The sequence below is a fragment of the Canis lupus genome, chromosome 2 (assembly GCF_011100685.1).
Source record: "Canis lupus familiaris isolate Mischka breed German Shepherd chromosome 2, alternate assembly UU_Cfam_GSD_1.0, whole genome shotgun sequence".
In the NCBI taxonomy this organism is placed as follows: Eukaryota; Metazoa; Chordata; class Mammalia; order Carnivora; family Canidae; genus Canis; species Canis lupus.
The window spans coordinates 13,012,976-13,040,699 of record NC_049223.1 but is presented as its reverse complement, the minus strand read 5'-3'; the positions used below and the strand labels follow the sequence as shown (position 1 = coordinate 13,040,699).

The window sequence follows — 27,724 nt, the reverse complement described above, 5'->3', positions numbered from 1 at the left end:
GATTCAGGAATCCTATGGGGAGAATCCTGTCCCTTACTGGCTGGGACTAATTATATTAGAGTACATAACCTTTATACTGTCACATTGATTTATAGTGCTGTGATTCTCTTCCTTGTTATTACTATTTTTTTTCATGATACAGTATTGAGGTCAATAAGTATTTATTAACTCTTAGCTAAGGGTGAAAGAATGAAAACCATTTTGTCCTTTGGGGATATTAAAATCTATTTATTTTTGTTTATTCATTCCTTCATTCAAAATCTTCTCATTGAGCACACACCATGTTCCTGGGGAAACAGTGACAAACTGGAGATCCCTGCCCTTGTGAAACAGACCATTAATGGGACACAGACAATCACACAAGTAACATAGAATTAAAATTGTAATAAATGTTATGTAGAAAAGTAGGAGCGCTATAGAGCTATCCAATAGAGTCTAGGATACATGGTCTCAATTTAGTCTGGGTAAGTCAGGAAAGGCCTGTGTTGGGAGTGACCTAGTCTGTGACCTCACAAAGAGTGAGGAATCGGAAGTTCCAGACAGGAACTGTGGGAAGGTGTGTGCCAGGGCCTGGGATTGCAGGAACTCAGAAGTGTGTGGGTGGGAGTGTCAGCAGGAAGCTGATGGGAAAATAAGGCTGGAGAGGAAGCGGCCACCTAATCAGGTCTCCATAGGACAGAGTTTGGATTCTGGATTTCTTTTAAATAGCAATAAGTCATCATTGAAGTATGAGAGCAGAAGAATGATGTGGGAAGATGTCTGGCTGCTGAGCGGGAAAGGTGGGACAGGTGACCTGAAAAGGAACAGGTGAGGTCAGGAGCTAGTTTAGGTGAGAGGACTTGTTAGTGTACAATGAGGCAGCGACAGGGTACACGGACAAAAACAGACGAACTTATATGTTTTGGAACTGTCCTTTGGTGATGGATGTGGGTAGAGGGAGAGGAGAGTGTCAAGGTTTACCCTGGTAAAAACAACTGTTGTGTGAAGGTGCCATTTACTCAGATGGGAAGGCCTAGGGAAAAGCCACATTTCTGAGGGAAATTCACTTTTGGGCATGTTAACTTTGAGATGTCTGTGGGACATACAAGCAGAGATGTCAGATGAAAGAAGAATAATAAATATGTATATAAGATGAGCCAGATGAAAGAAGAAATAATAAATATGTATATAAGAAAAAATATATATACATTTTAAGATTTTTAAATATTTATTTGAGAGAGAGAGGACATAAGCATGCATGAGAGTGGAGGGAGGGGCAGAGAGGGAATCTTAAGCCAACTCCACACTGAGTGCAGGGCCTGACTGAGGGCTCCATCTCACAACCCTGAGATCACGACCTGAGCCAAAATCAAGAGTAGGATGTTTAACTGACTGAGCCACCCAAGTACCCCAGAAGACAAGGAATATATTTTTTAAAACACTTGAGTATCTCAAGTGGGGAGAAACAAGTAGAGCTTGGTGCCATGAAATCCAAGAGAAGAGAGGATTTAAGGATGACAAAGTGGCCAGCTGAGTCCAGTACTTCTGAAACGTCAAGTAAGATAAAAACTAAAAAGTGGCCAATGGGCAGTGCACATGCCATGGGTGGATCTAGCAAAAGCATTTGGGGAAAGAGAGAAAGAAGCCAGAGTGAAATGGTTTAAAGTTATCCATGGGAAACTAGAAGGCAGAGAAAGACTGAGTGGTCAGCTCTCCCCGGAAGGGACATAGGGAGGGCGACAGGGATAAGACTCAACTCAGAAAACAGGAGCCAACAGAGTACAGGAAGAGTTTATCATCACAAGCTTGGGGAAAGGAGCTTCAAACAGGCTGGAATAGGTGGGGGAGAACTTCTGGATGAGATTCAGCCCTCGGGTAACAGGCGGGATTTGGATCAATAGAGAGGAGAGGAGGCATCTGTGCCTGGGAACCAGTGTAAACAAAATCATATGGACAGGGGTGGGCAGAGGCCAAGGAGGACCAAGGAGAGACCAGTGTGAAAATGACATCCATCCAAAGGAACTGAAAAGCAAAGCTGGATGGGAAGAGCTGAGTATATCTGTGCTTTTTAAATCTGCCAGCTTCTGAGAAACACACTTCCTTACCTTTAGATAAACCTCCCTTGCATGCCATCCATGGGGCTGTAGAGGGGCTGCCATCAGCTCCCTCCCAGTTACCAGGGACGAGTTAGCCAGGTCAGGCCAGTCGGATACCCCCATCCCCACCCCAGCACCCAGGGCCCTTGCCGGCAGAAGCTACAGAAATATTCTTGAGGAGAGAAGGAAATAGGCCTTCAGAGAGCAGCAGAGGAAAGAGGCAGTAGGCACATGGTCCCCAGCATCCAAGGACCCCTGGAGCCCACCCGCACCACCGTCCTTCCTGTGACTTGGATACAGGAAGCCCCCCAACACATTCTTCCCGCTTGGGCCCCAGCTGATTCTAGTGAGTACTGCTTGCCACCAACAGGGCTGCGAGCACAAAAATGAGATGGTGCCAGAGATCAGGAATACCGGTTGTGAGGCTGAGCTGCAGGCTGAGAGGTAGCAGCCCACCCAGCCACCTAGGAGGCCAGAGGAACCCCTACCAGGAAGCAGGAAAACACCCCACATCTCAGAAATAGGCTACCCTTACTCACTAGTAACAACTTTGGAAATGTCTTGCTTCTGCATTAACAAATTAGAGTTGATTGCATTTGTATCATTTTGAAATGACATCAAACCCTTTTCTCTGAAGCCTCAAGACTTAGTTCATGTCAGAATCAAGACACCAAGAGTCGCTGGTCTGAGCTAGCGTGAAAGCTCGTAAGAACAGAGGAATGCAGAGGTGGTTGATAAAATGAGCCCATGTCTTTCATCCACAGGCTAAAGGTCTGGCTGCCAAAAGCCCACAGAGGGAAATATGCTGCAGGTTTATGATATGATGGAGGTAAGAAGGTGGTGGAAAGATCAGTTCTCTTGCCAAAGAAGTGACAGGGAAGCATTTCTCAGCCTCGCCCGGCTCTGTCGCCCATTCTCTTCTTAGGTTTTGATGCCTTATTTGGATTGCAAATGTACGCACACAGCAAAGGGTCCCTGCTGGCTGAGATGTCAGGTGGCATTTGTTATTCCAGTTCACTTTTATGAAGAAGCAACAATAACTCTGGTTCTTATTTAGGATTTATGAAAGCTGATTTCTTGCATGTGGGGCTCCCATAGCCCACTCAAGCTTCCTGAATTCACAGTATACCCAAAAAGTAATCCCCGGGGCCAGGCCTCTTCAGAGGGACACTGTGAATGTCTGATGTTGGAGCCAGCTAACCCCTATAAAAAGATACAGCACCTCAAAAAAAAAAAAAAAAAAAGATACAGCACCTCAAAGATTTCATAACCTGGAATTGTTTATGAGATAGTATGTGAAGAATTCCGTTTATAAAACTGTGTGTATAGAGCAATCCCATTTCTATAAACAAACATATGCACATATCTATACATGTGGGGGTGCGCGCACGCACGCGTGTGTATGTGTGTGTGTGTGTGTGTCTGTGGCTTAAAGATCCCGAAGTGATACCGACATGTTAACAACGGTTATCTTGAAGGAGAGAGGAAGAAGGCTTGTAGGTAACTACTTTCCTTCTCTTACCCACATTTCCCCATCTTTCTACAATAAACACATATTCATTGGATAGTTTTCTAATGTTATTTTTTAAATGAGCATCTTGCAGTTTTCTAATAAACAAGTATAGAAAGCTCACAGTTGTAGGGTTTTTTTTTTTTGTTTCTGCTTTCTGTGAGGGGTGGAGGGAAGTTAGGGGAGTTTAGTTGATGTTTGTTCCCATATCGCTTTATTGCAGTTTCCCAGTGGGACATGAGGTGCCTAGACACCGTCTGATGACTCCATATTACCCCTGCAAAACCATTTAAAGGATGGTTCTCATGATTGTCCTTTTTACCTAACCATAAATAACCCCACTAGATAATAGCAGGCTGGCTAGGAGTAGGGCACATAACCCTCCATCACCAGTCTTTTATACTCAGTGCAGATAACTTTATGCTCACCACTTGCGGCAGAGGGTTTGGTAGAAACCACTGAATCACAATGCTGCAAGAAACCACCTTCCAGCCCTAGTAGGTGGAATCCCTAATTAAGCCAAGATGCTACCATGTACTCCAAATATTTATTAGCAGGCCTTACATGCCCACCTTCAATCTATTGGCTATATCCTAAGACTCCCAGATTTTTTTTGAGGGGGGGGACCTTAAATGGACTCTTTCTCAGTCCTGCTCTGTAATAGAAATATATGCACAGACACAGTCACCTGTCTTTCACACAGAAACAAAAGTTTATGTATCTGCTTAATGCCCAAGAGCATGGTCTTTGAGGTTAAATAGCCTTCAGTTGATTAGCTTTAGCTGCATGATCTTATCTATCACAATAACCCTACAAGAACAGTAATATCCTCTTTTACAGGTGGGGAAATTGAGGCTCACAGAATTTAAGGAGCTCGTTCAAAGTTATACAGAGAGTAATGAAAGTTGGAAACTGAGCCAACATTTACCTGACCCCAGAGTCTGGGGGTGGGGGTGGGGTTGTATCTTTTGCCAGTATTACTACTACTCCTACAAAGATATGACTATAGAAACATGTACATCTTAAGGACCTAAGTCACCAAGTTACTCTCAAGATAACTGTTTTTTCTCCCCCAACTAACTCCCAGAAGGAACAAACCAGACTGTCTTTCCCTTTTCTTGTACTTTCCCTCCCTCTGACTTTCCTGCATGGGGTACACACACAGAGTCCTCCAGAAGTAACAATTTGCAATGGGATTAATGAGGGTTCCATACCTTCTGGGGTTGCAGGAGACCTCCTTCCAGGCAGCTGTACAGAGCTGGGCCCACTCACTGCTAGAAGTTATGAGTTAGTCTCCTCTAGAGGGCCTGAGCTGAGGCCAGTCCCTTCTTTGTTGGGATGGCCAAGGGCTCAAAAGTCTTTCCTAAATCTCCTTGTAAACAACAGTTGAAGATGCCCATGGAGAGGATGGAGGAGTGGCCATTTTAAAAAGCCTCTAAGGAACTCAAGTGACTTGACTCCCATGCCCTCAGTCTACTTCATAAAGTGGTTGTGAAACTCTCAGTAAGTTTCCAAGTATGTTGACAAAACATAACATGTGACCCCTGTTGAGGTATCATTGCCTCTTGGTAGAAGCTCCATATGATGGCAGCCACTTTGTAGAACCTATCAAACATCTTGAAGAACAAAACCAGTGGAACCCACAAACATGGGGGAAAGTCTCCCGGGGGGGGGAGGGGCAGAGAAGCTGGATGGGAGTTCCTCATCTGAAAAATGGGGGTACCCATCATTGGGTGAACACAACCGGCATAGGGCCTGACTTAATAATGAGCCTTCCAAGAATCTCTAGTAGAGCAAATCTAACTTGATTTTTAAAAGTTAATATCAGTCTCAAGAACCAAATATTAGCCTAGCCAGCTGCCCCTTCTGCCAGCAGGTTTACTTGTACAAACAAATCATGTTCCCCGAGTAAGGAGGATCAAGCTGACACATGCCATTGTTCAGAAGGCAATTATCGTAATGAGGGAAAGCAAACTGAATGGAGGGCTAATCCAGCTGCTATGTTGATAAAGCATAATAAAGGTGGCTGCTATGGAGCAGGACGCCGAGTTAATTTGCACTTTTCTCCACAAGCCTGATGCTGCATACACCACAACTACGCTCATAACTAAATAGGAGCTAATTACTTGTGTTAATTACCCAACCCTGGGTCAGATCCCAAGGCTGGTTAAAGGTGGCCAAGGGCTAAGCACATGGGTTCTTCCTTTGTGTGTTACAGAGGCCAAGTTTGGGTGCCTAGAGCTTTGGGATCAGTTCTTATTACCACCTTTAAGACACATCCTCTGCACAGATGAAAGTAATTCTGCAGACAGGCCCAGCCACTTCCCCACTTCCTCCTTCTTATCTTTTAAGATCCCGAGGAACCAAAATATTTTTCCAGATTTTCTTTTCTCGACACAGACCACTATATCTGTGGAAACTTTAGCAAAAGTTAATGAGTCAATAATTAATAAACAAACAATTATATGAATGATCCCATTCATACAATATTCTGAAAAAGGCAAACTACAGAGGCGGAGGAGAGATGAGTGGTTGCCAGGGTGAGGGTGGAGGGATACCCTGGGGCTCCGAGAGCTGTGCCCTATGGATCCTGGGGATGGAAGTATAATGCTGTGCATTTGTCAAAACCCACACACCACAAAGAGCTATTTTCCTGTATTCTACTTCATATGACTTATAAATAAATGTTAAAAGTAGATAATAAAACGTGTTCTCTCTCTCTCTCTCTCTCTCTCTCTCCCTGGTGCTTTCTTATGAATTTGTCTTTATCACCAGAAATTGCAAAGATACCTTTTTTCTGACACCCTTTGAAACTAGCAAAAACGGGGAGAACGGAAACAATTGCTTGTTGCACTATTTTGGTAATAAGTGCCCTGTATTCTATTGTTTTTGAAATGATTAAGCAGGTGTGGATATTTTTTTCCCTTGGAAGGCTCAACGGTGTCTACGAAAACAGAGCATAGCAAAGGCTGGAACAATTTTCCGGTGAGATCAGTCAAGTCCTAATCTCTGTGACGCCAAAAGACTTGGCTGCACAGAGGAAAGTGTAGTCCGTTCCCCAGCTGTTTTGTCTCTGTGTGTCTCTCAGTCTCTGGGACTGCTCAGAGACTGGTGTCAGATTATTTGGCGGATGCCAGGGAGACCCATCAGAGTTGGCAGCTTTCCTCAATAACACATTTTCCTTGCACTTCCTCAATGCCCTTCACTCCCTCCAGCTACAGCCTGAAATTCTTTGTCATGTCGTTTCAACACCAGTTGCTTGAAAAAGACAAATCAGCGACTTTATGATGTTATAATCTGCATCTTTCTTTCTTTTTATTTTTCTCCCCTTGAGCCCTCAGAGTGACTCCTCAAAAAAAGGCTGATGCAAGCCATAAGTGTCACAAAGGTCATTCATTATCACAGCACCCTCAAAACTCACACCATTTCCAAAATAATCACACCAGAACTGATAGACAGTTTTGCATTCATTTGTAATGTTAAGTGCTTAATCAACAAGTTAAATATTCTTCAGGTTCACAAGAATGATGACAACCTCTGAATAGTTTTCGATCACTTAAGTGGGGTTTTTCTGATTAGGGCTGACAGATGTATATAAGAAGCAAGGAGGTTTACCTACATGCTTTTTTTTCTTGTTGGGAATATGATAATGTGATAAAATTAGATCTTCACATGCTTGCACTTTTTTGCCTTGCAATTATACGTATACCTTTGTTGCAGAAGCAAAAGGGGGGCATGAGATGGAGTCCTACTGCATCTGTTATCTGTCCACAGTGATGGGGGCCTAGGGAAGTCATATCAGGGAGGTAGATGCTTAAACTCAATTTGTAGACTCACAGACTTTCAGGTTAGTAGAGGCCTTAATAATGGCTCTGATTAGCTTTTCTCAAGTGCAAGGACAAGAGAACATTCCACTTAGCTCGAGTAAGAAGATGCATGAACCAGGTCTGAAGCTGAAAAACTATAAAGATCCAAGACGGCCTTGGGGCCCAGCGACTTGGTTTGTCTGTCTCAGGCCACACGATTTGCCCTCTCAGGGGTATACCTCTGCCTCTTCATTCACATGCCCCCTCCTATCCCTATAAAAATGAACTCTTTTTAATTGCCTCACACTTTCAACTTGCTCGTGGTCCTTTATGACTTTTCCAGCCTCCCCTTAGCATCAAAACCAAACTTGCTGGCTCACATGCGTTTCTTAGTTTTAGAATCTGAGAAAATTTTATTCAGTACCTTTTTACACACCAGGCCCGATTATGTGTTACTGTCACCCTGTGAATTGACAGCCCTGAGATCAGGTGTCAACCCAAACTGTTCAGTCCAACATGGAGAAACACGGTACAAAACACAGCCATCTTGGCCACAGGGGCTCTGGGTGGGCTGTTCCTACTAGAAAGGGAGGGGTAGCAAGGCTGTGAGATTGCTCTACCCTGATCTAACAGTTGAGTGTCCTCTTCAGTAGGGTTTTCAAACTCCAGTGCCTACAGTGGCCAGACAGGTGATGGAGCTGTGTCCAATTGTCTGGTCAAGAGCATGCATTGCTTGAGTGGGAAAGACTTGGGAGAACTGGAGAATGTAGCCTGGTATGAAGGAGAGGAGAAAATTAGCTCCAGTGGGTTTGTTGTCATGCAGAAAAGAGGACCTGGTGTTGGCAGATCTTCCGATTCTTCAACAGAATCCAGACACTTGATACTTTACTTAAAACCTCCCAAAAGGGATGCTTGCTTGGGTGGCTCAGTGGTTGACTGTCTGCCTTTGGCTCAGGGCGTGATCTCAAGGTCCTGGGATTGAGTCCGCACCGGGCTCCCTGTGGGGAGCCTACCTCTCCCTCTGCCTTTGTCTTTGCCTCTCTCTCTGTGTCTCTCATAAATAAATAAAATATTTTTTAAAAATTAAAATAAAGTAAAATCTCCCAAACTTGAATGTTCACTCAAACTTTCTAAACAGTATGAGTCAACCAAAACATTCCCTTATCTCCTCCACCTTTCAGCCAACAACTGACCTTTAGTCACACAGCAGTGAGCGAGACAACACTATTTTGAAAGGAAGCCCCCCTTGCTTTCCAACAGTTCTGCTCATTTAAAATTCTTTCATTTATTTGAATCTAAATCTGTATCCTCACAATCTGTCTTTCATGATGTGAAGGGGGAAAAAAAAAAACAAAAGCCCCCTCAGTGTGATAGCCAAAGACAGACTTGAAGACAACACCTTCAACACACCTACCTCTTCTCATTTCTTCAGAAGCACTTCATGTGATCCACTCCTTCTACTACCCTGCTGGCGCACAGCACAGAACATCACAGAACTCTTCCAGCTTCTTCATTTGAGACTTTATACTTCTCTTAGCATGACTGAAGATTATTTTTGATGACAACTTCATACTATTAATTCAACCTGTGTTTTTAAGTAAACTGAAGTGCTTAAGGTATGTTGCTGGTTGGTTGTTTTTCACACCAACACTTACTAAACCTGATTTTTATCACCCTGCTCTTGTGAAGTTAGGTTCTCAGGACCTGAGTAAATTCATTGTCCCCGTTAAATCTTATCTTGTTAGGTTTCTCCCAGCCTTCCAGCCTCTCCTTTAGGTCCTTCTGATGTTGTTCCTATTGTTCAAACTATTAATATCTCTATTCATAGCCATTATTTATTATCTATTCTCCAAAAAGAAATACCAAAAGGCATACTGCATATCAGCCCATATTTTAGATTTGCTTCTCTTTCTGTAAGAGATTTTGTCATTAGAGGGAAATTCACTTTTTATAGCAAAATTTCACTTTGAGAGTCTTTTGATAATTCTTCACTTTTACTTATCTGGCTCTGGTATCTATATCTTTTCCTTGGAAGGTTGAAATCTATATTTCTAAAGTCCAGAGCATGTATCTGGCTATGCTCTGTACGTCCCAGGCCTGGGAGTCCTGCATAGTCCGAGACAACCAGATCATTTCCTCCTCACATTCTCATCATTTCTGCATTTCCAACCAACTGTTCTTTGTTGAACAGAATTAGATCTACCACAACAGTTTCCCTCATCGCTCCTTCTGACTTTTGAGATTTAAAACAGTGAACATGCTTCCAGCTATGATGGAATGGATGATATCAGATTAATCCCCCACTGAGAACAACTATAAAGCTGGATAAAATACAAAGGCCAACTGTTGGAAAGCACTGGAGAGCAACCAAGGCAACCAGGGCCCCAAAGGGGCCAAGATCCTGAAGGCACAGGAAATGCATTGATATGTGCCTAATATTCTGTGCAGGACTTCCCCTGGAGGCATTTGCTGACTTCTCAGTTGTGCTTATACAGGCCTAATGTTGAAGATTGGGTTCCCTAAAACAGATTAGTAAGCATGATGCTCACCAGAGGGTATTTAGGATCAACCTCTGTGAAGGGGAGAGGAAGAAGGCAGGGCTGTGTTGCAGGTCCAGCCTCTGCTGACCCATAGCAAGTTCTAGAGCTAGAAGAAGCCTTCTGAGTTATCCTGAGTTGTCGAACAGGGTACAGGCTGGAATGAGGTGGAGAAGCAGTTTTCTTCAGAAGAGGCAATCCCCAAAGAAGGCTGATGACTGGAGGCTTCTTTTTTTTTTTCTTTTAAGATACATTTATTTATTTGAGAGAGAGAGAGAGAAAGAGCATGTGCATGAGTGAGGGGAGGGGCAGAGTGGGAGAACCTATAAGCCGACTCCCCCTGAGTATGAAGCCCAACATGGAGCTCCATCCCATGACCCACAGGATCATGACCTGAGCCGAAACCAAGAGTCACTCAACCTAACTGAGCCACCCAAGCACTGCTGGAGGCTGCCTTCTGATGAGACTCCAAGTAGTTAGGGGGATAAATCTTTCATTTCTGAAGGTACCTGGCCATTGCATCACAGCATCCATCACACACTGAGAAACCAAGCAGAAATCGGCCTCTAAGAGGTTAGAAAGCCAATATTAACTTCGGTCATCTTACAGTGCTAGAGATACAGCAATGAGTTCAAGGGCGGCAAGAAGGAAGGGCACTGATTTTAGTTGAGGACTTGGAAGAGCTAGCCCATAGGAGTAAGAGCCTGAAATAATCTCAAGGAGATCAGCAAATTATCAGCCTCTCAGAAGAAAACTAAGTCTTTTCTTAAAGAAGGTAACATCAGCCAAACTCTCTGTGACTTATCCTACATAATGCCCAACATTAAAAAATCATCAGACGATCAGGAGACAGCAACAAATCACATGGGGTAAGGGGAGGGGATAGAAAGAGACAAAGCAGAAAGTAGAACCAGAGGGAGGTGATTTAGATGCTAAATGTAACAGACACAGGTTTTAAATAGCTATGATCAACAGTTCAAGAAAATAATGGAGAAGACAGGGAATTTCACCAGAGAACTGGAATCTAGAGGAAAGGACACTCCTAGAACTGAAAACCACAATAATAGAAAATAAGGATCCAGTAGATTAAACAATAGTACACAGCAGGAAACAGGTTTAGTGACTTGGAAGAGAGATGAGTTAAAAGTATCCAGGAGGAAGCAGCACAGACAGAGGGGAAAAGATGCTTCTTCAAGCTTAACAGACATATAAGAATCAGTAAAAATGTTTCAAATAAATGAAATTGGAGGCCTAGATGGACATATAAGGGAAAATAGAGAAGAAGTAATATTTAAAGAAATAGAATCTGAGGGTGCCTGGGTGGCTCAGTAGTTGAGCATCTGCCTTTGGCTCAGGTTGTGATCCCGGGATCCTGGGATCGAGTCCCACATTGGGCTCCCGGTGCATGGAGCCTGCTTCTCCCTCTGCCTATGTCTCTGCCTCTCTCTCTCTCTCTCTCTCTCTCTCTCTGTCTCTCATGAATAAGTAAATAAAATCTTTTTAAAATAATAAAAAATAAATAGAGTCTGAAATATAATTGTCCAAATGGACATATTAGAGAAGCTTGGATTGTTTCCCATTAGGGATGCCTGCAGGCCTAGGTAGTGAGCCTACGCCACCAAATAGCAAATGCTCATTGAGCTCTTAAGACACCCACTCAGGATAACATTTAGGTCCACCCACATCCTCTCTGTCCTTATAACTGCATTGTCATCAGAGGAGGAAGCTGTAGCTGGAGGTTCATTCCTCACCCAAGGTCACCAGCCTAACCAATCCTCTGCTATTGACCTCTCTGCCATCCTCCTTGTAGCAGTGCATTTATTAGTCTCAATGTTTTTCTTGGATAAACCCTTTAGGCAAAATAAGAATGTTCATGGGCTTGGGGAGCCTTGGGAAAGACAGTTCTAGGAATTCTGGAGACAGGAACATCTCACTAGGTGCTCCAAGTGCAGGCATGAGGCACAAGGGAGGATGACAGGTAAGGGGAGAAAGAACAGCAGGTGGGAGAAGGTTCCAGAAGGAGAGATAGAGTCATCCAATCCTTTCAATATTGTTTTTTGTTTGTTTGTTTTGGAGTTTTTTGTTTATTTTGACTGTTTGTGTGTTTTCCTGGCAACTGGTCTTATGCTCAGGAGGAATCAACTCTTTTCTGCTTTCCCTTTCCTGCTGGATGGCCTCCCCACACCTCAGCACACCAACTACTGGTTCAGCCACACTATGGGTTACATAGGCTCTTATGTGATGACTTAGGGGCCCACCCTCCATTGCAACACAGCTTCTATGGGAACATGTGTTCTGATTCCAGCAGCACTTACCTTTGACCTGAGAACACAATTCGTCTTAGGGGGCACCTGCCTGTATCTGAGGAGTTAATAGCACCAGATGATGACTTAAGCCTCATCACGGAGCAGATGTGATTAATTACCAAAGGAGCATGAAACCACAGGACACTGAGTTCTAAAGACACAGAATCTTGCAGCTTGCAGTGTGTTGGGGTGGAGAGTTTCCCTGGAGACCATGGAAGTGTGGGATCAGCTCTGAATCCTAGGTGGGCTTCGGATAACAGATAACGCAGGCAAAAAAGAGCAAAGAAAAGCAGCTACACAGGCTCGAGGATAAATAGGGAGGGGCAAGGAGCTTGCTTTCACTTCTAGAAGCTCCCAGGGTCTCAACAGGCTGCAGGCCACTGTCCCCACTGACTCCCCATCAGGTATGGGGGCAGACTTCCCATCGCACCTGGAGCTCTGAGGCAGCAGTTTGCTTCACTACTGGTTTGTGCAGTAGTCTGTGTTTGTGCAGGCTGCCACTGAGCCTTCCCGGCCTTGGCCATGCCTGCCCCAGGAGGCTGGCCCCTCTGCTCCCAGCAGCCAGGCCATCTCTTCAGGGTGGCAGGCTCCAGAAGCATTTCTGAGGCCCAGAGGGACAGGTGCCAGCCCCGCACCACACGCTGCAGAGTCAGAAGCAAGCCTGGGGAGCAGGGAGCAGGGGGGCTGGAGAGGAAAGGCCTGCTGACAAACTGCGAGCTGCAAACTGAATTAGGGCACCGGAGAGATTCAAAGCCTTGCCCTCTCCCAGTGGTCTTTCCTCTCCACTCACCTAGAAGAGCACAGAAAGGCGCTGAACACAGGGCTTCAAGCCCCTGATCCAGGAGACAGGGGAGTGAGCAGGGCCAGTTTCTCAACCCAGGCCTCTGACTTCTGGGTACTACTTAGCAGCAAATCTCCCTTTCTCCATCTTTAAGGAGGAGAGAACTGTGCACTCAGTTCTGCCACAACATGACACAGGCGTTCCTAAAAATCACTGCTCTGCAAAATCGCAAGATAGAAAACTCGAGGCAGTGGGGTTGGGGTACAATACCCCAAAATTTAATCAGTGACACATAGAATAAGGTAGAAACTGTAGCATCATTGCACACATGTTCAGTGGTTAAGAAATATGTAACTACTGCAAATAAGTCTGGTGCTCTACTTTGCGGAAGACCTGGAGTTTGCTTGCAGAGGTGGATGTCGGTGTATGAGTTCCCCTCACAGTAGAGGGGGAAGGGCTGTCTGACACTGGGGGGAAAGTACTGGCTGGATGTGGTGGGTATGGCTCCTGTACAGGGGCACCAGGACGTGCTGGACGTGCAGCTGGTGGCAGTCTTTTGCATCCCAGTTTTGTCTGTGCCTGTGGACAAAATTGAATGCAAAACTCACAGTATGATCACATTGTTCTCCTCATACATCAATTACGGTGAAACAAATTTTCATTTTTCAAACTAGTATTATAGCAAAGCTGGCTGTACTAACTGCTTCATGAGGGGGACAGCATGAGGATTAATTAGATAATTCCCATAAGTGTTAAATCCAGTGCCTGAGAAGTGGCGAAATCAGTGTTGCTAGTATGATGAATATACATCAAATTATTGTATTTCAAATGAGTCAAAAAATGAATCTGGGGATGCCTGGGTGGCTCAGCGGCTGAGCCTCTGCCTTCAGCTCAGGGCATGATCCTGGGATCCCAGGATCGAGTCCCACATCGGGCTCCCTGCATGGAGCCTGCTTCTCCCTCTGCCTATGTCTCTGCCTCTCTCATTCTCTCTCTCTCTCTCTCTCTCTCTCTCTTTCTCTGTGTGTGTGTCTCTCATGAATAAATAAATTAAATCTTTTTTAAAAAAAGAAAATGAATCTGCGAATGCCAGGATGCCTAATTGTAGAGTAGGGAGTGGTCATCTAGGGAGTGTGTGTGTGTGTGTGGGGGGGGGTGATCATTTATCTTGATGAAGAGGAAGGAGCACATGCCTGAGACACCCAGCAGCAACCTATGCTAAGTTCTGTGACCAGGATGACAACCTGCATACTCTCCCTGTCCCCATTAACCTGAATATGATCCTGGGGATATGTCTGCCCACCCCTCTGTAGGCCTTACCTTCTAGTATTTAATATTTTCTAAAATAGGAATTTGGGCAGGGCTCAGCTGAGTGATTCTTCTGTCCCTCATGGTATCAACAGAGGTCACTCAGTGTTACTCAGCTAGCAGATGGGCTGGTCTGGAGCATCCAGGAGAGCTTCATTCCTTGGAATGGGTCCATTAGTTGGACCCAGGTGGGACTGTCAATAAGAGCACCCCCATGTCAGGAGGGGTGACATGGGAATTCCAGAACATCACTTGTACTATATCCTATGGGTCAAGCAAGTTAGCCCATCCCATACTCAAGGGCAAAAGAGTCAGAGCCTACTTCTCAGGGTGAGGAGTGGCAAAGACCGGGACCGTCGTGAATCTACCACACCGCCCTTGAAAACTCAGCTCCAGGATCATCATCAGAGAACTGGACTGCAGCTTTCTGCTGTAGACAACCTTCCCAGGGGGCCCCCACCATTTACTCTGCATATCTCTGCAATCATCTGTGGCCTCCTACCCTGAACACAGCGGTTTATCTAATGTTGCACTTGGGCTGCAAGCTCCTGTATAGTGGGGACTAGGTGTCATTCAGTTTGGATATGGAGTGTCCTTGTCTTTGGCACCTACAAGCCCCCAGTAAAGCTTGAGTAAATGAAGGAGAGAATAAACAACACAGGACCACCACCGCCCCTTCTGTTCAAAGCCTCTGATGCCTCAGGAGCAGGAACCATGGCCATTCCTCTTGTAACCCCCACGTGTAACGTGCTGCATGACACTTAGCTAATACTTAATGTTCGTTGAAAACCCAAACCCATCTGCTTACCCACTGGGCCCTGCTGTGCAGCAGTAGGCTGAGGGGCCCTGGTGCTGTGACCCCAGCAGGTGAGGAGAGTATTTGCAGCAGTAGCCTGAGGCTGGGGCACGCTGAGCTGAAAGCAGGACCTGAGGGTGTGGTGGATGGGGCCAGGGCATAGAGCAGGTCATTCTTGTGAGTGCCAAGAGACAGAGAAAAAGTGGATGGAAGCGGGGGTTGTGGGGTAGACGTGAAGAGAAATGAGTTCTCCTGCTGCTGGGCCAGTCAGTGGAGGGAGCCAGAGCAAGCTCAGGATCACACAGGGTAATGATGTTGGTCAAACTGTCCTCTGCAGACTTGGCTGTCAACACAAAGACCACATGCAGCACAGAAGAAAATCAGCCTTGGGTTCAATTCAAGAGATAGAGCTTTGGAAAGTGGGGAGCTGCCACAGAAAACCAGCACTTCAAAGTGGGAGCTGTTGGTTACCAGGAGCAGTAAACCAGGTATTGACTGTGTGACTATTTTAAGTCTCATTTAATTCAGCACTTGGATTAGGTGAGTGCTATTTATAAGGAGTGATCCCCACCGCAGCTTTGGTCCCAGAGCAGGTGGAGGTCCAGGAGCCTGGGGATCTCCCTGGGCTGGGGCCTGTGGTAGGAGGCCCAGGGCCTGCCTCCGACAATTAGTCCAAGGCGAGCAAGGAGAAGTCATCTGCCCACAGATAACAGCTCTTGAGCTCACTGAATCAGGCCTCAGCCCCACCTCACTGACGCCTCTACATGGCTACCAGGGGAAGGGAAAACGTGGGCTTTGTCCTGCCTTGTCTCAGCCTTCAGGAAAGATGAGATGAAATGGTTTGTCCCGGCTGGGTGGCCCCCTCCTCACGCAGGCCTTTGGTATCTTCCACTGGACACAAAGAACCGCCTCCATATGCCTCCCTGGACTGGAGCTGTGAGGAGCTGAGCTTTGAGACCGGCCCCAGCATTCTTGGAAGCCTGCGCTTTGGCTTCCCAGGCAGGTCCAGGTTGTCCCTGGGGACTTTTTCCAGAACAAATGAAAGAGACACACCCTGAATTGAGAGGCAGCCATGGCGAACAGGGCCTGGCCGAGCAGAGCCACAGGCCTGGCTGGGGGAGGGACGAGGCCTGCAGATGCCCCCCTCCTCCAGCCGGGAGCTGCTCACCAGGCAGCCAGGGGCCAGCAGGCCCATGGCAGCAGCAGCAGAGGACAAGTCTTTCAAACAAAACCACATGACACACAGATCGGGGCAGAGCACGCCAAGCAGTCAGCTCTGCTAGGGGTGGCCGTGCAGCTCAGAGGCTGGGCTCCAGGGGACCTGACTACCTGAGGTGCCCATCTGGGCAGGGGTCCTGTTTGAAGGCTTTCCAAGCTCTCCTGGTGCAACAGTAAATCTAGAGGCCGGCTGAGAGCTCATCCTCAGCCCTGCTCTGCAGGTAGAGACCTGGGTGCGGGTCAGAAGGACACAGCCACCTCCAGGGAGAAGTGGGCCATGTTTGGGTTGTGAGGCCTACTCGGGCATCCTCGGGAAAACACGGAGGGGGGAGGGGGGCTAGCTGGCAGGCAGTGTATCATTTCCCCAGCCTACTGGCACCCTGCCCATGCCTCCACTTGAGCACTGTCCCTCCCAGTCTGGGCATGGAGACAGTGACACAATTTAAATTGGACCTGTCCCTTTCCTGTGTGTGAGCAGTCACTGGGGACCCAACCTTGCATTCTGTTTGGTGGCAGGGTGATGAGGGTCTGCCAGACTTGCAGGCCCAGGTGGCCAGGTACCGATGGGACTGGGCCTCACTTTGGAGGTTCCGAATGACTTCAGTCATCCCAGGGCAGGGGAGACCGCGAAGAAAGACCTTTCAGGGCAGAGCGATGCTGACGGAAGCTTCCTTCCTGCCTGAAGAGACAGGCAAGCCATTGAGGTTTGTGTTCCCTTGTCACCTTCAATCCGTTAGCTACTGAAGATGCACAAGGAGGCGTATATTTTTTGAAGAGTGTTTTTCTTTGTCACTAAAGTGTAAGGTGACACGCCTTCCTGAGCACATGCATTCAACACTGCATTACTCCACAGCCCGGTTCCAAAGTGGCCCCTGGGCCTGCCCGGGTCTTGCCCTCTGAGAGTCAGGGACACACTTTTGCGGTTTGGAAATGTCAATGCAGTCTCCTTGGCATCCCTTCTATCCTCGTCACTTCAGAAAAGTTGGTCTGGGAGGAAAGGCTGGGGTCTCCAGAACCTGCCCCCTTCCTCAGAAATGTTCCTTCACTGGTGACAGGCAAAACACACACTTTGCCATTCCCGGATCTCTAGTGCCTCTCTGCTTCTTGTGAGGGAGGTGGAAGGGTGGGCGGCAAGGAGCACCCCCAAACCGGCCATTTCCCCTCCTCTGGACAAGGCAGCCGCTGCCTTCTCAGCTGGCCGTTACCTCTGAGGGGAATCTTTCCCATTTGCTTACATCTTTTTTCCTCCCGGCATGTGTGACAGTGTTTCCTAACACATGATACACATACCTTACTCTTGGAGAGACTTTACAGAGCCCAGTGGCTTCTTCTTCCCTTCAGTGGGAATGGCTGGCCCACACTTCTCTGTGTTGTTCCTATAAAACTGTCCAGGACCCTCACTGAACAATGATCCTGTATATCTGCAGACCCCACCCCCTTCCTCCCATTTCTCTTCCCCAAAGAAAGCCTCTTTTTTCTCTTTCTCTCATCTTTTGAGTTAATACCTCAGGGGGCCTGTAACTGGGCCCCAGGCCCTGAGACATAGATCAATGGGAATCAGTGAATTCAGAAGAAGAGAGTGGAGTGTGTGTGCATGTCTGTGTGTGTCTGTGTGTGTGTAAGACAACTAACATTATACAATAATTGTAATTTAACAATAATGAGTACAAAAAAGGTCATTAACAAATGTCCTCAGGCCAGAAAAGGAAAAAAGTGAAAGAAAAAAGAAAAAGAAAAAAAAGAAAGAAAGAAGAAAGAAAGAAAGAAGAAAGAAAGAAAGAAAGAAGAAGAAAAAGAAAGAAAGAAAGAAAGAAAGAAAGAAAGAGAAAGAAGAAAGAAAGAAAGAAAGAAAGAAAGAAAGAAAGAAAGAAAGAAAGAAAGAAAGAAAGAAAGAAAGAAAGAAAAGAAGAAAGATCCTCAAGCCAAGACTTGGAAATGCATATAGAGCTCACAGGCTGTCAGGAACTGTCCTGAGCACCGGACATGCATGAACACATATTGGTAACTTCATCGCAACCCTGCAAAGTTAGTACTGTTACTATTTACCTCACTTTACACCTGAGGACCCTGGAGGAAGGTCTAAGATAAGACAGCAGATGGAACCCTCCAAGTATCTAAGAAATGATAAGCTGTCAGGATGTTTGGGGGCAAATGGCAGAGCAGCGCTGTCACATCCGGGCTGTCTGAGTGGCAGCCGTGTTCTGAACTGAAGACCTCATTTGTCAAGGGTCCCCAACTGATTCAGGCCCCTGGAACAAGGGTACAAAGGGCTGCCACGTCCTGTGTGACCAGAGAAAGATAAGGGAAGAGGGTGACACTAAAGGCCTGACTCTGAGGTGAATTATCCAAAGGAAAACAAATTCTATGGTCAGCAAAGACTAGTAAATGCTAAGTTAAATAGACTAAAAGTTTCCTCATTACAGGACTTCTCAGAGCTTTCAATGTGCTAACATGCACTGTGAGTCATGTAACAGGAAACAGAGAATGAAGCATTTCCTCAGCTTATTAGAGCTGTTCGTGAAGAGACATTCATGAGACCAGAATCCCATGGGATACACTTTGTGTCTGATTTAATCAGTTTTTCCACTTTAAAAATGAACGTTGGCCCGATCTGGCCTGGAACTCGAGGTATGTCCCTGATTGTCTGAAAGACCCGAATGTCTGAGGATACCTAAAGAACGACTGGATCCACCATTTGGGAGACAGAGCACTGGCTGGGGGGAACCAACACCTGCTGTGTCTGATAAGACCCCCCCACCCCGCCACCACTCACGCACCCTTACCTTTGGGCCAGCGTATCTAAAAGAGAAGCTCTGGTTATCACTGATAACCCAGAGTGAAAGGGCCAGGCTCCTCTTTTGCTCGGCACAGTGCACCCCACCAGCAAATGGATGACAAACTTATTATTGTTATTTCTTAATTAGGAGCCTCTATAATTCAAAAATTTCATGAATTTACAGTAGAGTTTTGGCTGCGTCAACACCACCTATGCCTCCCCACCCAGGAGCAGACCACTGGGGGAAATGATGGGCCATGAACTTCAAGATACTCCACTATTCCACTGGGAGGGTCATTCGTGGGGGGCAAGCAATATAAGAGGGGGAAGCCAGAAGGAACCTCTTGGGAGCTATATAACTTCCGGGCTAGCAGGAAGGAAACTGGTGTCGGGGGGGGTGTGCATCTCACTGTCAAAAGCGCCAGAACACAGGTACATACACACATGTACTTTAAAGTCCTCCCCAATAACCAGTAATTGCCCATTCCACTGAAGCTTCCCTCAGGAGGCTCTCACACCAGCCTATTCTGATTGCTTCTCCCAGGTGCACGATTATTCCCTTCTGACCAAAGTAGTGAGTCTCCTCTGGGACCCACTGCCAGATTAATCTTAAAACATTATTTTCACCGTGTTCACTTGCCCTGACTAGGAGTCCACCTCATGGAGTCTTTTCCTCTGCCTTCTTGACAGTCTTCGAACAGGTCAGGCATGCTCCCAGCTCAAGGCTGTCAGCACTGTGGGGAGGGCCTTTGCCCTGCAGTCCAAATGCCTCACCCCCTCGCTACCTTGTCCCTCCTTCAAGTTCTTGTTCAAATGTCATCCTCTCAATGAGGCTTCCCCTGGCCACACTAATGCAATCCGACCTACAAGCACTTCCTACTTCCTTTTCCCGCTTCATTTCTATCCAGAGCACTTATGACCTTCTAATGTGCTATATATTTTATTTATTTATTACATTTATCATATGTCTTCCCAGCAGAATGTCAGCCGACATGAAGGCAGAGTTTTGTTTTCTTTGGTGCCGTATCTCCAGCACCCAGAACAGTGACTGGCACAAAATAAGTGTTCAGTAAATATTTGTTGAATAAGTAATGGAATGAAGGTTTAAAAAAAGAAAACACTGGTAGAAATGCTGTACTTCTTGTTAAATTTAGCCTTTTAGGTGTTTGGTAACTAACTGTTATTTGCAAGTGAAACTAGTCACTGAATCCTTAACAAACCTTCCAGGGCTAAAGCTAATAATGTTGTGCTTCCATCAATACAACACATTTTTGTTCATTTATTGGAGCCTAAAGCCTGGCCTTTCTCCATGAAGTTATTAATAATACAGAAGCCCTCAGGGATCCCCATGACCCACTGAAGGTAGAAGGGAGAGATTATTTCTGAAAGAAGGAAGGTGACTTTTTTCTGTTTGGTTTTGTCCGACAATACCTTCAGAAATGATACCCCAAATAAACAAGTTCTCTTGGAAGACAGTGTGCTTTCTAACTGCAGTGCTATAACTTTGCTTCTAGAAAAGTCTTCAGGGTCAGTAGGTTTTTTTTCTTTTAAATCTTAGAGTGACAAATTTTCACTTTCAGAAGGGGGGCTTGTTCCTACAAAACAAAATCTAGTGAGTAAAATGGCTAAGCAGTTGAAAACACACTGAATGGATTGAGTGTGTTATGTGAGTTGAAAGCTGAGAGCTCACTGCTTAGAGCTCTCCCATCTTGGTGATCTGTCCACTGAGCTGCTGCTGCTGGGGCATTGGCAGTGGTCAAGCTTATCTTTCTTTTTGTGCTTTGGGGTGGAGAGTTCTTTTCTTCTAAGATTAGATCTCCACATCAAGATGGGGTATACACACTTTCTCTGTTCCACCTGTTAAATACAAATAAAAATACTTGGATAAATATATGTTTCTATTGATACATTTATATTTTGTAATAAATATATAGATATATTTTACATATATTTATATACAAATATTTAATATAAATGTAAATACTAGCAATGTAAATATATTTCCCTAGGTAAAGGACCAGGAAAGGGGCAACCGAGCAAGATGGAAAACTTTTATTTTTTTTTTATTTTTTAAAGATTTTATTTATTTATTCATGAGAGACAGACAGAGAGGCAGAGACACAGGCAGAGGGAGAAGCAGGCTCCATGCAGGGAGCCCGACATGGGACTCGATCCTGGGGCTCCAGGATCACGCCCTGGGCCGAAGGCGGTGCCAAACCGCTGAGCCACCCAGGCTGCCCAGAAAACTTTTAGACAATAACCACTCCACCCTCAACCAAACACCAAGGAAAAAATGTTGTCACACTGCCACTCCATTGGCACAAACAGGACAGGGAGCCTCCATGTCCACCTCGCCTACTCTAACAAGGTGCCCTTCCTCCTCCTGCATACTAGGGTGGCATCGGAGAAGACTGAGTAGGGATCTGGGAACTTCAGTCCCACCCACCCTCTCTCTAGAGCCAGTGAAGACCATGTGAGGACACTGAACTTCCACACTCACACAGTGGTAATGAGGCGGCACCTCCCCTTCCCCCAGTATCACTGGAAAGTGGGTGGGAATCCACAATTTTCAGCACCATGAAGTGGGGCAGAGCTCTGCTTGGCTTGACCCATGTATCAGTAGAAACTTGCTAAAAGAGAAGATGTAAATAAAGGGCAAAGTCTTGTAACACAATATCCAGGTTCAGGATACAAGCAAAAATCACTACTCCAAGAAGCAGGAAATCACTATGAGTGAGAAAAGACATTCAACGCACACCAACACCAAGACAATACAAATGTTAGAATTATGTGACAAGGAATTTCAAACCGCCATCCTAAAAATGCTCCAATGAACAATTACAAGCCCACTTACAAAAAGAAAATCTCAACCAGGAAATAGAAGATGTAAGGATGTAAATTCTTTAAATGGAATTTTTAGGACTGAAAAATAGATGATTACCAAAATTTTAAATACTTAATGGATGGGCTCAACAACAGAATGGAAATGGCAAATGAAAGGATAAATAAACTTGAGCATAAAATAATAGAAAGTGCCCAGTCTAAACAAAAGAGAAAATAGAATAAAAAATAAAAGGGAACCTCAGGACCTGTGGGACTGCCTTGTAAGAGTTAATATTCATGTCACCAGAGTCCCCAAAAGAGAGGAGAAGAGTGGAAAAGGCATTAGAAGGAATATAGCTGGAGATTTCCAAAATTCAGCAAAAGACCTAAACTGACAGATCTGAAAAGGTGAATGAAGCCGAAAGAGGATAAGGCCAGAGAAAACCACACCAAGTCATATTATAGTTAAACTTCTAAAAAGTAAAGACCAAAAAAAAATTGTTTTAAAAAAGATTTATTTATTTGTGAGAGAAGGAGCACTAGGTGGAGAGGGGCAGAGGGAGAGAGAGTGTCTCAAGCAGACTCCCCACTGAGCGCAGAGCCCTGCATGGGGCTTGATCTCACAACACTGAGATCATGACCTGAGCTGAAATCAAGAATCAGACACTTAACTAAGCCACCCAGGCGCCCCACCAAAAACTTCTTGAAAGCAATAAGAGAGAAATAATACCTTACCTTGAGGGGAAAAATAATTTGAATGACAGTGAATTTCTCATCAGAAACCACAGAGGCCAAAAGGAAGTGGCACCACATTTTCAAGCGCTGAAAGAGCTATTGGCCCAGAATCCTGTATCCAGTGAAGAAATCCTTAATGAGTAAAGAGACATCAAGATATTTTAAAATGAAGGAAAACAAAGAGAATCTGTGGTGGGCAGACATATTCTAAAATAGCTTAAAAAAATTCTTGAACAGAAAGAAACATCTGGGAGGGGAAAAAGAACAATGGGAAGAACATGAAAAAGACAAAGACAATAGACTTCTTGAATCTTCTAAATTGTGTTTGGTTGAAACAAAAATTACAACATTGTTCAATTGGCTCTAAATGCATGGAGAGGAAATACTCCAGGAAATTATATCATAAACAAGGGAGAGTAATAGGAACTGAAAAAGAGGGAGGCTTTCAGCACCTTATTCAAACTGGTAAAATGTCAATAGTGCAGACTGCTATAAATTATGTATGCATAATGTACGATAGCTAAACCAACAACTAAACCATCTCTGTAAAGAGAAACGCTTGGAAACAGTAGAGAAAAATCAAAATGGAATCCTGACAAATGTTCAAGTAACCAACAGTAAGACAGAAAAGCAAAAACAGAAGAAAGCAAAGGGAAAAACAGAGAACAAAAAAATAAAAAGGCTGGTTTAGCTCCTAATATACCAATAATTACATTAAAGGTAAATAGTCGATGTTCCTAGTTACATAACATCTTCAAAATGACAAAATGAAAGATATGGAGAACAGATTCGTGATGGCCAGAGGATAGGAAGGAGGAGGAGGAGGAGGGAGTCTTGCCGTGAGGAAGGAGTTCTGGGTCCTGACTGCAGCCCCCATCACACATATGTGCACGTGTGATGAAATGGCCCGATGTGTGACACCACTGTACCAGTGTCAGTCTGCCTTTCTCATTGTTCTCTTGCTGTGTAAGGTGTCACCTTTGAGGGGAAGCCGGGTAAATAGTCTGTCCATAGGACGTCTGTTTACTAGCCTTGCAAATTCCTGTGAATCTGTAACCACTTCAAAATAGAAGGTTAAAAGGAGAGTGATAAAGTCTGGACATAGCTGCCTGGTTTCCAATATTTGGTCTGACATCCTCTGTGTTAGGGACCTGTAGTGAAAGTCGGAGGCCGCCCTCTCTTCCTGTCCCCACTCCCCCCACACAGCCTTGCCCACCACGAATTCTTTAGCTAGAGACAAACTATCCCATTTTTATAGGTCTAGCAGTTTCGGTCTTCCAAGGAGAAACCAAGTCATCCTGGGACAAATAGTCCTTCCTCCGGGGGAAGAAAAAGTCACCATTATGGGCCACTGGTAGTAAAATAAGAACCTGTTCAGAAATCTGAACACAGTAAAGTCATTTGAAAAAGGCCAGGAAGTCAAGATTTCTCTTAAATAATGAGAATTGAGTGTATGTATTTATAGTGGGGTGGTTTTCTCAGTATCACCTGGTTCTCCTAAGGCACCGGATATGTTCTGGAGCAACTGTTTCCAAAAAGGTTGGAGCTGAATGGAAAGGAGTTCAGGGAAGACACAGAGGCCTGTCATGGCTAAGTTACTAATATGTCTGTGCCTCAGTTTTCTCAACTGTTAAATGGGAATGATAATAGTAACTCCCACATGCAGTCGTAAGTGTTCAAAGAGCTACGATTGGTACAGCGCTTTGAAGAGTGCCTGGTACCTAACAGGCGTTAAGTAAGTTTTGCAACTTTATTATCATTCTAACATACTGGGAATATCTTTCTGGTGGCCCAAGGACAAGAACACATCTTTGTGTGTGATCTGAGAAGATGTCAGATTGGGAGCCAAAAATGAGCCTGAAGTGAAGGGGGGGGACATGTCTTCCTCCACTTGAGGCCCTCCTACCTGCTTTCCCCAGCCCCTGTAGCATGGAGATTGCCACCTGGAAGTTTCTGTGATGGGGGCACAGAGAGCTAGAGTAGGGGCAGGGGCAGGAAAGGGGCCCCTGGGGCCAAGTCTGGGTCTGTGGGCTCTAAGAGCAACTACTTCTCAGAGAAGTTTGCAAGTTACTTTGCTTGTTACGTGTCACTCCAATATTCCTCAGGCAGCAGCCCTTTCTGCAGCTAAAGGCTGAAGGCTGGCCATTCCAATCCACAGCATAATCTGAAGACTGAGCGTTAATCCCCTTTCCTCCTCCACCCCCATCTACTGTCCCCCTCACAGACTTTCTCTGGCATCCCACAGCTCCTGGCCTTTCTCCAAGGCCACCCTTTCCACAGTCCTCCATCTGGGAGCTTAGACTAGCAAAGAAGGAGGAAGAGCCCCCTTCCCACTTCCTAGGGCCACACAGTGCTGCCAACCTCTGGCTGGCCAGTGCCCTGGACTGTGCTCCCTGTGAGAGACTCTCCACTGAACAATGGGGATAGCTTTAAAGGTGATATCACTGGAGGGGAAGCAAAGGTTCCACCTTTGCTCCCTTAGACTTTTGCTGTGCCTCACAAGGGAAGACATTTCACAACCTTACGTACTCTTCAAGTGTGTCTTGAATACTCCCTCCACTGTTTCCCAGGTTCTGTGGCCCTGAGGTGTGTAGCTTGTCTAGCATGTGCACAACCTCCACAACCACATTTGTTTTATTGGGAGTTACCAGACGAAATGAGCGGCTGGCCCTGAATTCTTCTCATGGCTCCCTTGCGATGGATATCTGTGGTTTCTGTGTGTCCCACATCTGTCTGTTCCTCTTCTCTGGAACAGCCCCCAGGGTTTCCTCTGGGGACCCATCCTCCCCACAAGATCATCCTCAACCTCAGGCCAATGAGAAGACTCCTAGGGAGTCACAGGTAAGGTTTTGCACTGAAAAAGAGATATGAGAAAGAACTTAACCTCCTAATTTCAATGATCTTAAAATCAGGTAGCCTCTTCTCTTTTTCAAAGTTATTTGACTGTTCTAGGTTCTCTACATTTCCAGACAAATTTTAGAATCAATTGAGTTTCTACGTAAAAACGATGGAGATTTTGGTAGGAGTTGGGTTAAGTCTAGAAATAGATCAATGTGGGGAGAACTGACATCTTAGCTGGGGTCAGTCTCCTCACCCATAACAAGGCATCTTTCTCAATTCGTTTAGGTCTTCTCCAACTGCCGTAGCAATGGTTCACAGTTCACGGTGTACAGATCCTGCATATCTCTTGTCAAATGTACTCCAATTTCACTTTCTTGGATGCTGTTGTAAATGACATTATTTTTTCTTAATTCCAACTCCTGATTGGTCAATGCCAGTATACAGAAATAAAAGTGACTTTGGGGTCACCTGGGTGGCTCAGACGGTTAAGCTTCTGACTCTTGATTTTGGCTCAGGTCGTGATCGCAGGTTGTGAGATGGAACCCCGCATCAGGCTCTAAGCTGGTTGCAGAGTCTGTCTCTCCCTCTCCCTCTGCCCCCACCTTCTTTCTCCCTCTCTTAAAAAAAAAAAAAAAAAAAAAAAAGACAGAACAAAACAAAAACAAAACAAAAAATGATTTTTCTATATTGATATTGTATCCTGCAGGCTTGCAATAATTCACTTCTTAGTTGATCACTTTGATCATAGATGACTATATTGTCTGCAAGTAAAGAGAGCTTTGCTTCTCCCTTTCAGTCTCAGTGTCTCTTAGGTCTTTATCTTCCTAGTTTCCCTGTTTAGTGCCTCCCGTACTATGTCAAACAGAAGTTGTGAGGCAAACATCTCTTATTCCAGACCTTAGGGGAGGAAAAGGATTTAGTCTCCCGCCATCAATAATGTTAGTTATACATTTTTTGTAGATAGCCCTTATGAAGTCGAGACTAGTTACTACTAAATCTTTTACATTGCGTGTGTGTTTAATCAGGAACAAAAGTTGGATTTTGTTGAATTCTTTTTATACAGCTATTAAGATAATCATATAATTTCTTCTTTGACTCACTGGCTGGTTACCAATGTGCTGCTTAATTTACAATTATTTGGAGATTTTCTGAATATTGGTTCTTGATTTGTAATTGACTTCCACCACGGTCGGAGGATATACTTTATATGACTTGAATCTGCTTAAATAAACTGAGACTTGTTTTATAGATCAGAGTACAATGTGGTCGGTAAATCTTCTGTGTGTACCTGCAGAACACGTGTATTCCACTCCTGCTGATTGATCTATAAATGTCAGTCAAGCTGAGTGGGCTGATAGGGTTGTCCTAGTCTTCTGTGTCCTTGTTAATCTTCTGCCCACCTGTTCTATTAATTGTTGAGAGAGTGGTATTGAAATCTTGGACTGTAATTGTGGATTTGTGTATTTCTTCTTGCAGTTCTGTCGGTTTTTGCTTCGTGGATTTTGAAGGACTGTCAGTACACAAAGATTCAGAATTGCCATGTCCTCTTGATTAATTAATCTCTTTATCATTATGAAATGACATTCTTTTTCCCCTGGAAATATTGTTTGCTCTGTAATCTACTTTGTCTTATATTAATATCTTCTCCCTAGTTTTCTTTTGATTAATGGTTAGCAGCATGTATCTTTTTTCATCCTTTTACATTTAACCTCCTTGTGTCTCATTAAAATTGCATTTCTGTGGCAGCATATAGTCTGCTCTGAGTCACAGTCCTCAGCCTCCTCGTATTATGGAACAGTGAACGTGGTTGGCAGTCTTGCTTCTCCCTAATGCCCAGGGTCCTCCCTTGACTGTGGTAGTGATTAGAGAGACGCAGATGGTGGGATGGAGCAGGGTGTACAGACAGAAGTTCTGGTTCACCCTGTCGTGAACACTGTCTTATAAGTGAGGTCAAATTCCAGCATAGCAGCTGTGTGACCTTGGGCAAGGTCCGTGACCATCCTGAGCCTCAGTTTCTCCATCAATAAAATGAATTGAATAATACTGGCTTGGCAGGATTATAAATAACTCCTTCCCCGGGGTCTGGAACCCATTTACTGATAGACGCTCTCATCGTTATTATTACTTTTATATCAACGTATGTACCACACAGATGCATATATTTACATTACAAATCAAACTCTTAAGTGAGCACAAGGCAGCAATCATACCT

At 45.0% G+C, this 27,724-nt stretch overlaps 1 protein-coding gene and 1 long non-coding RNA gene across 2 annotated transcripts in view; both read left to right on the top strand.

Annotated features, from left to right (window-relative positions):
- Window positions 1-543: 543 nt before the first annotated feature.
- LOC106560015 overlaps window positions 544-27,724 on the top strand; it is a 30,361-nt gene continuing 3,180 nt past the window's right edge. Inside the window, exons 1-3 of the mRNA XM_038532063.1 lie at window positions 544-807; window positions 2,840-2,904; window positions 15,457-15,607. Coding sequence (XP_038387991.1) covers window positions 2,878-2,904; window positions 15,457-15,607 — 178 coding nt within the window. The 5' untranslated portion in view covers window positions 544-807; window positions 2,840-2,877. The remainder of the gene's footprint in view (window positions 808-2,839; window positions 2,905-15,456; window positions 15,608-27,724) is intronic.
- Window positions 16,854-26,001, top strand: LOC119876047. The gene is made up of 2 exons (XR_005355208.1): window positions 16,854-17,041; window positions 25,798-26,001. It is a non-coding gene; the product is annotated as an uncharacterized LOC119876047 (long non-coding RNA).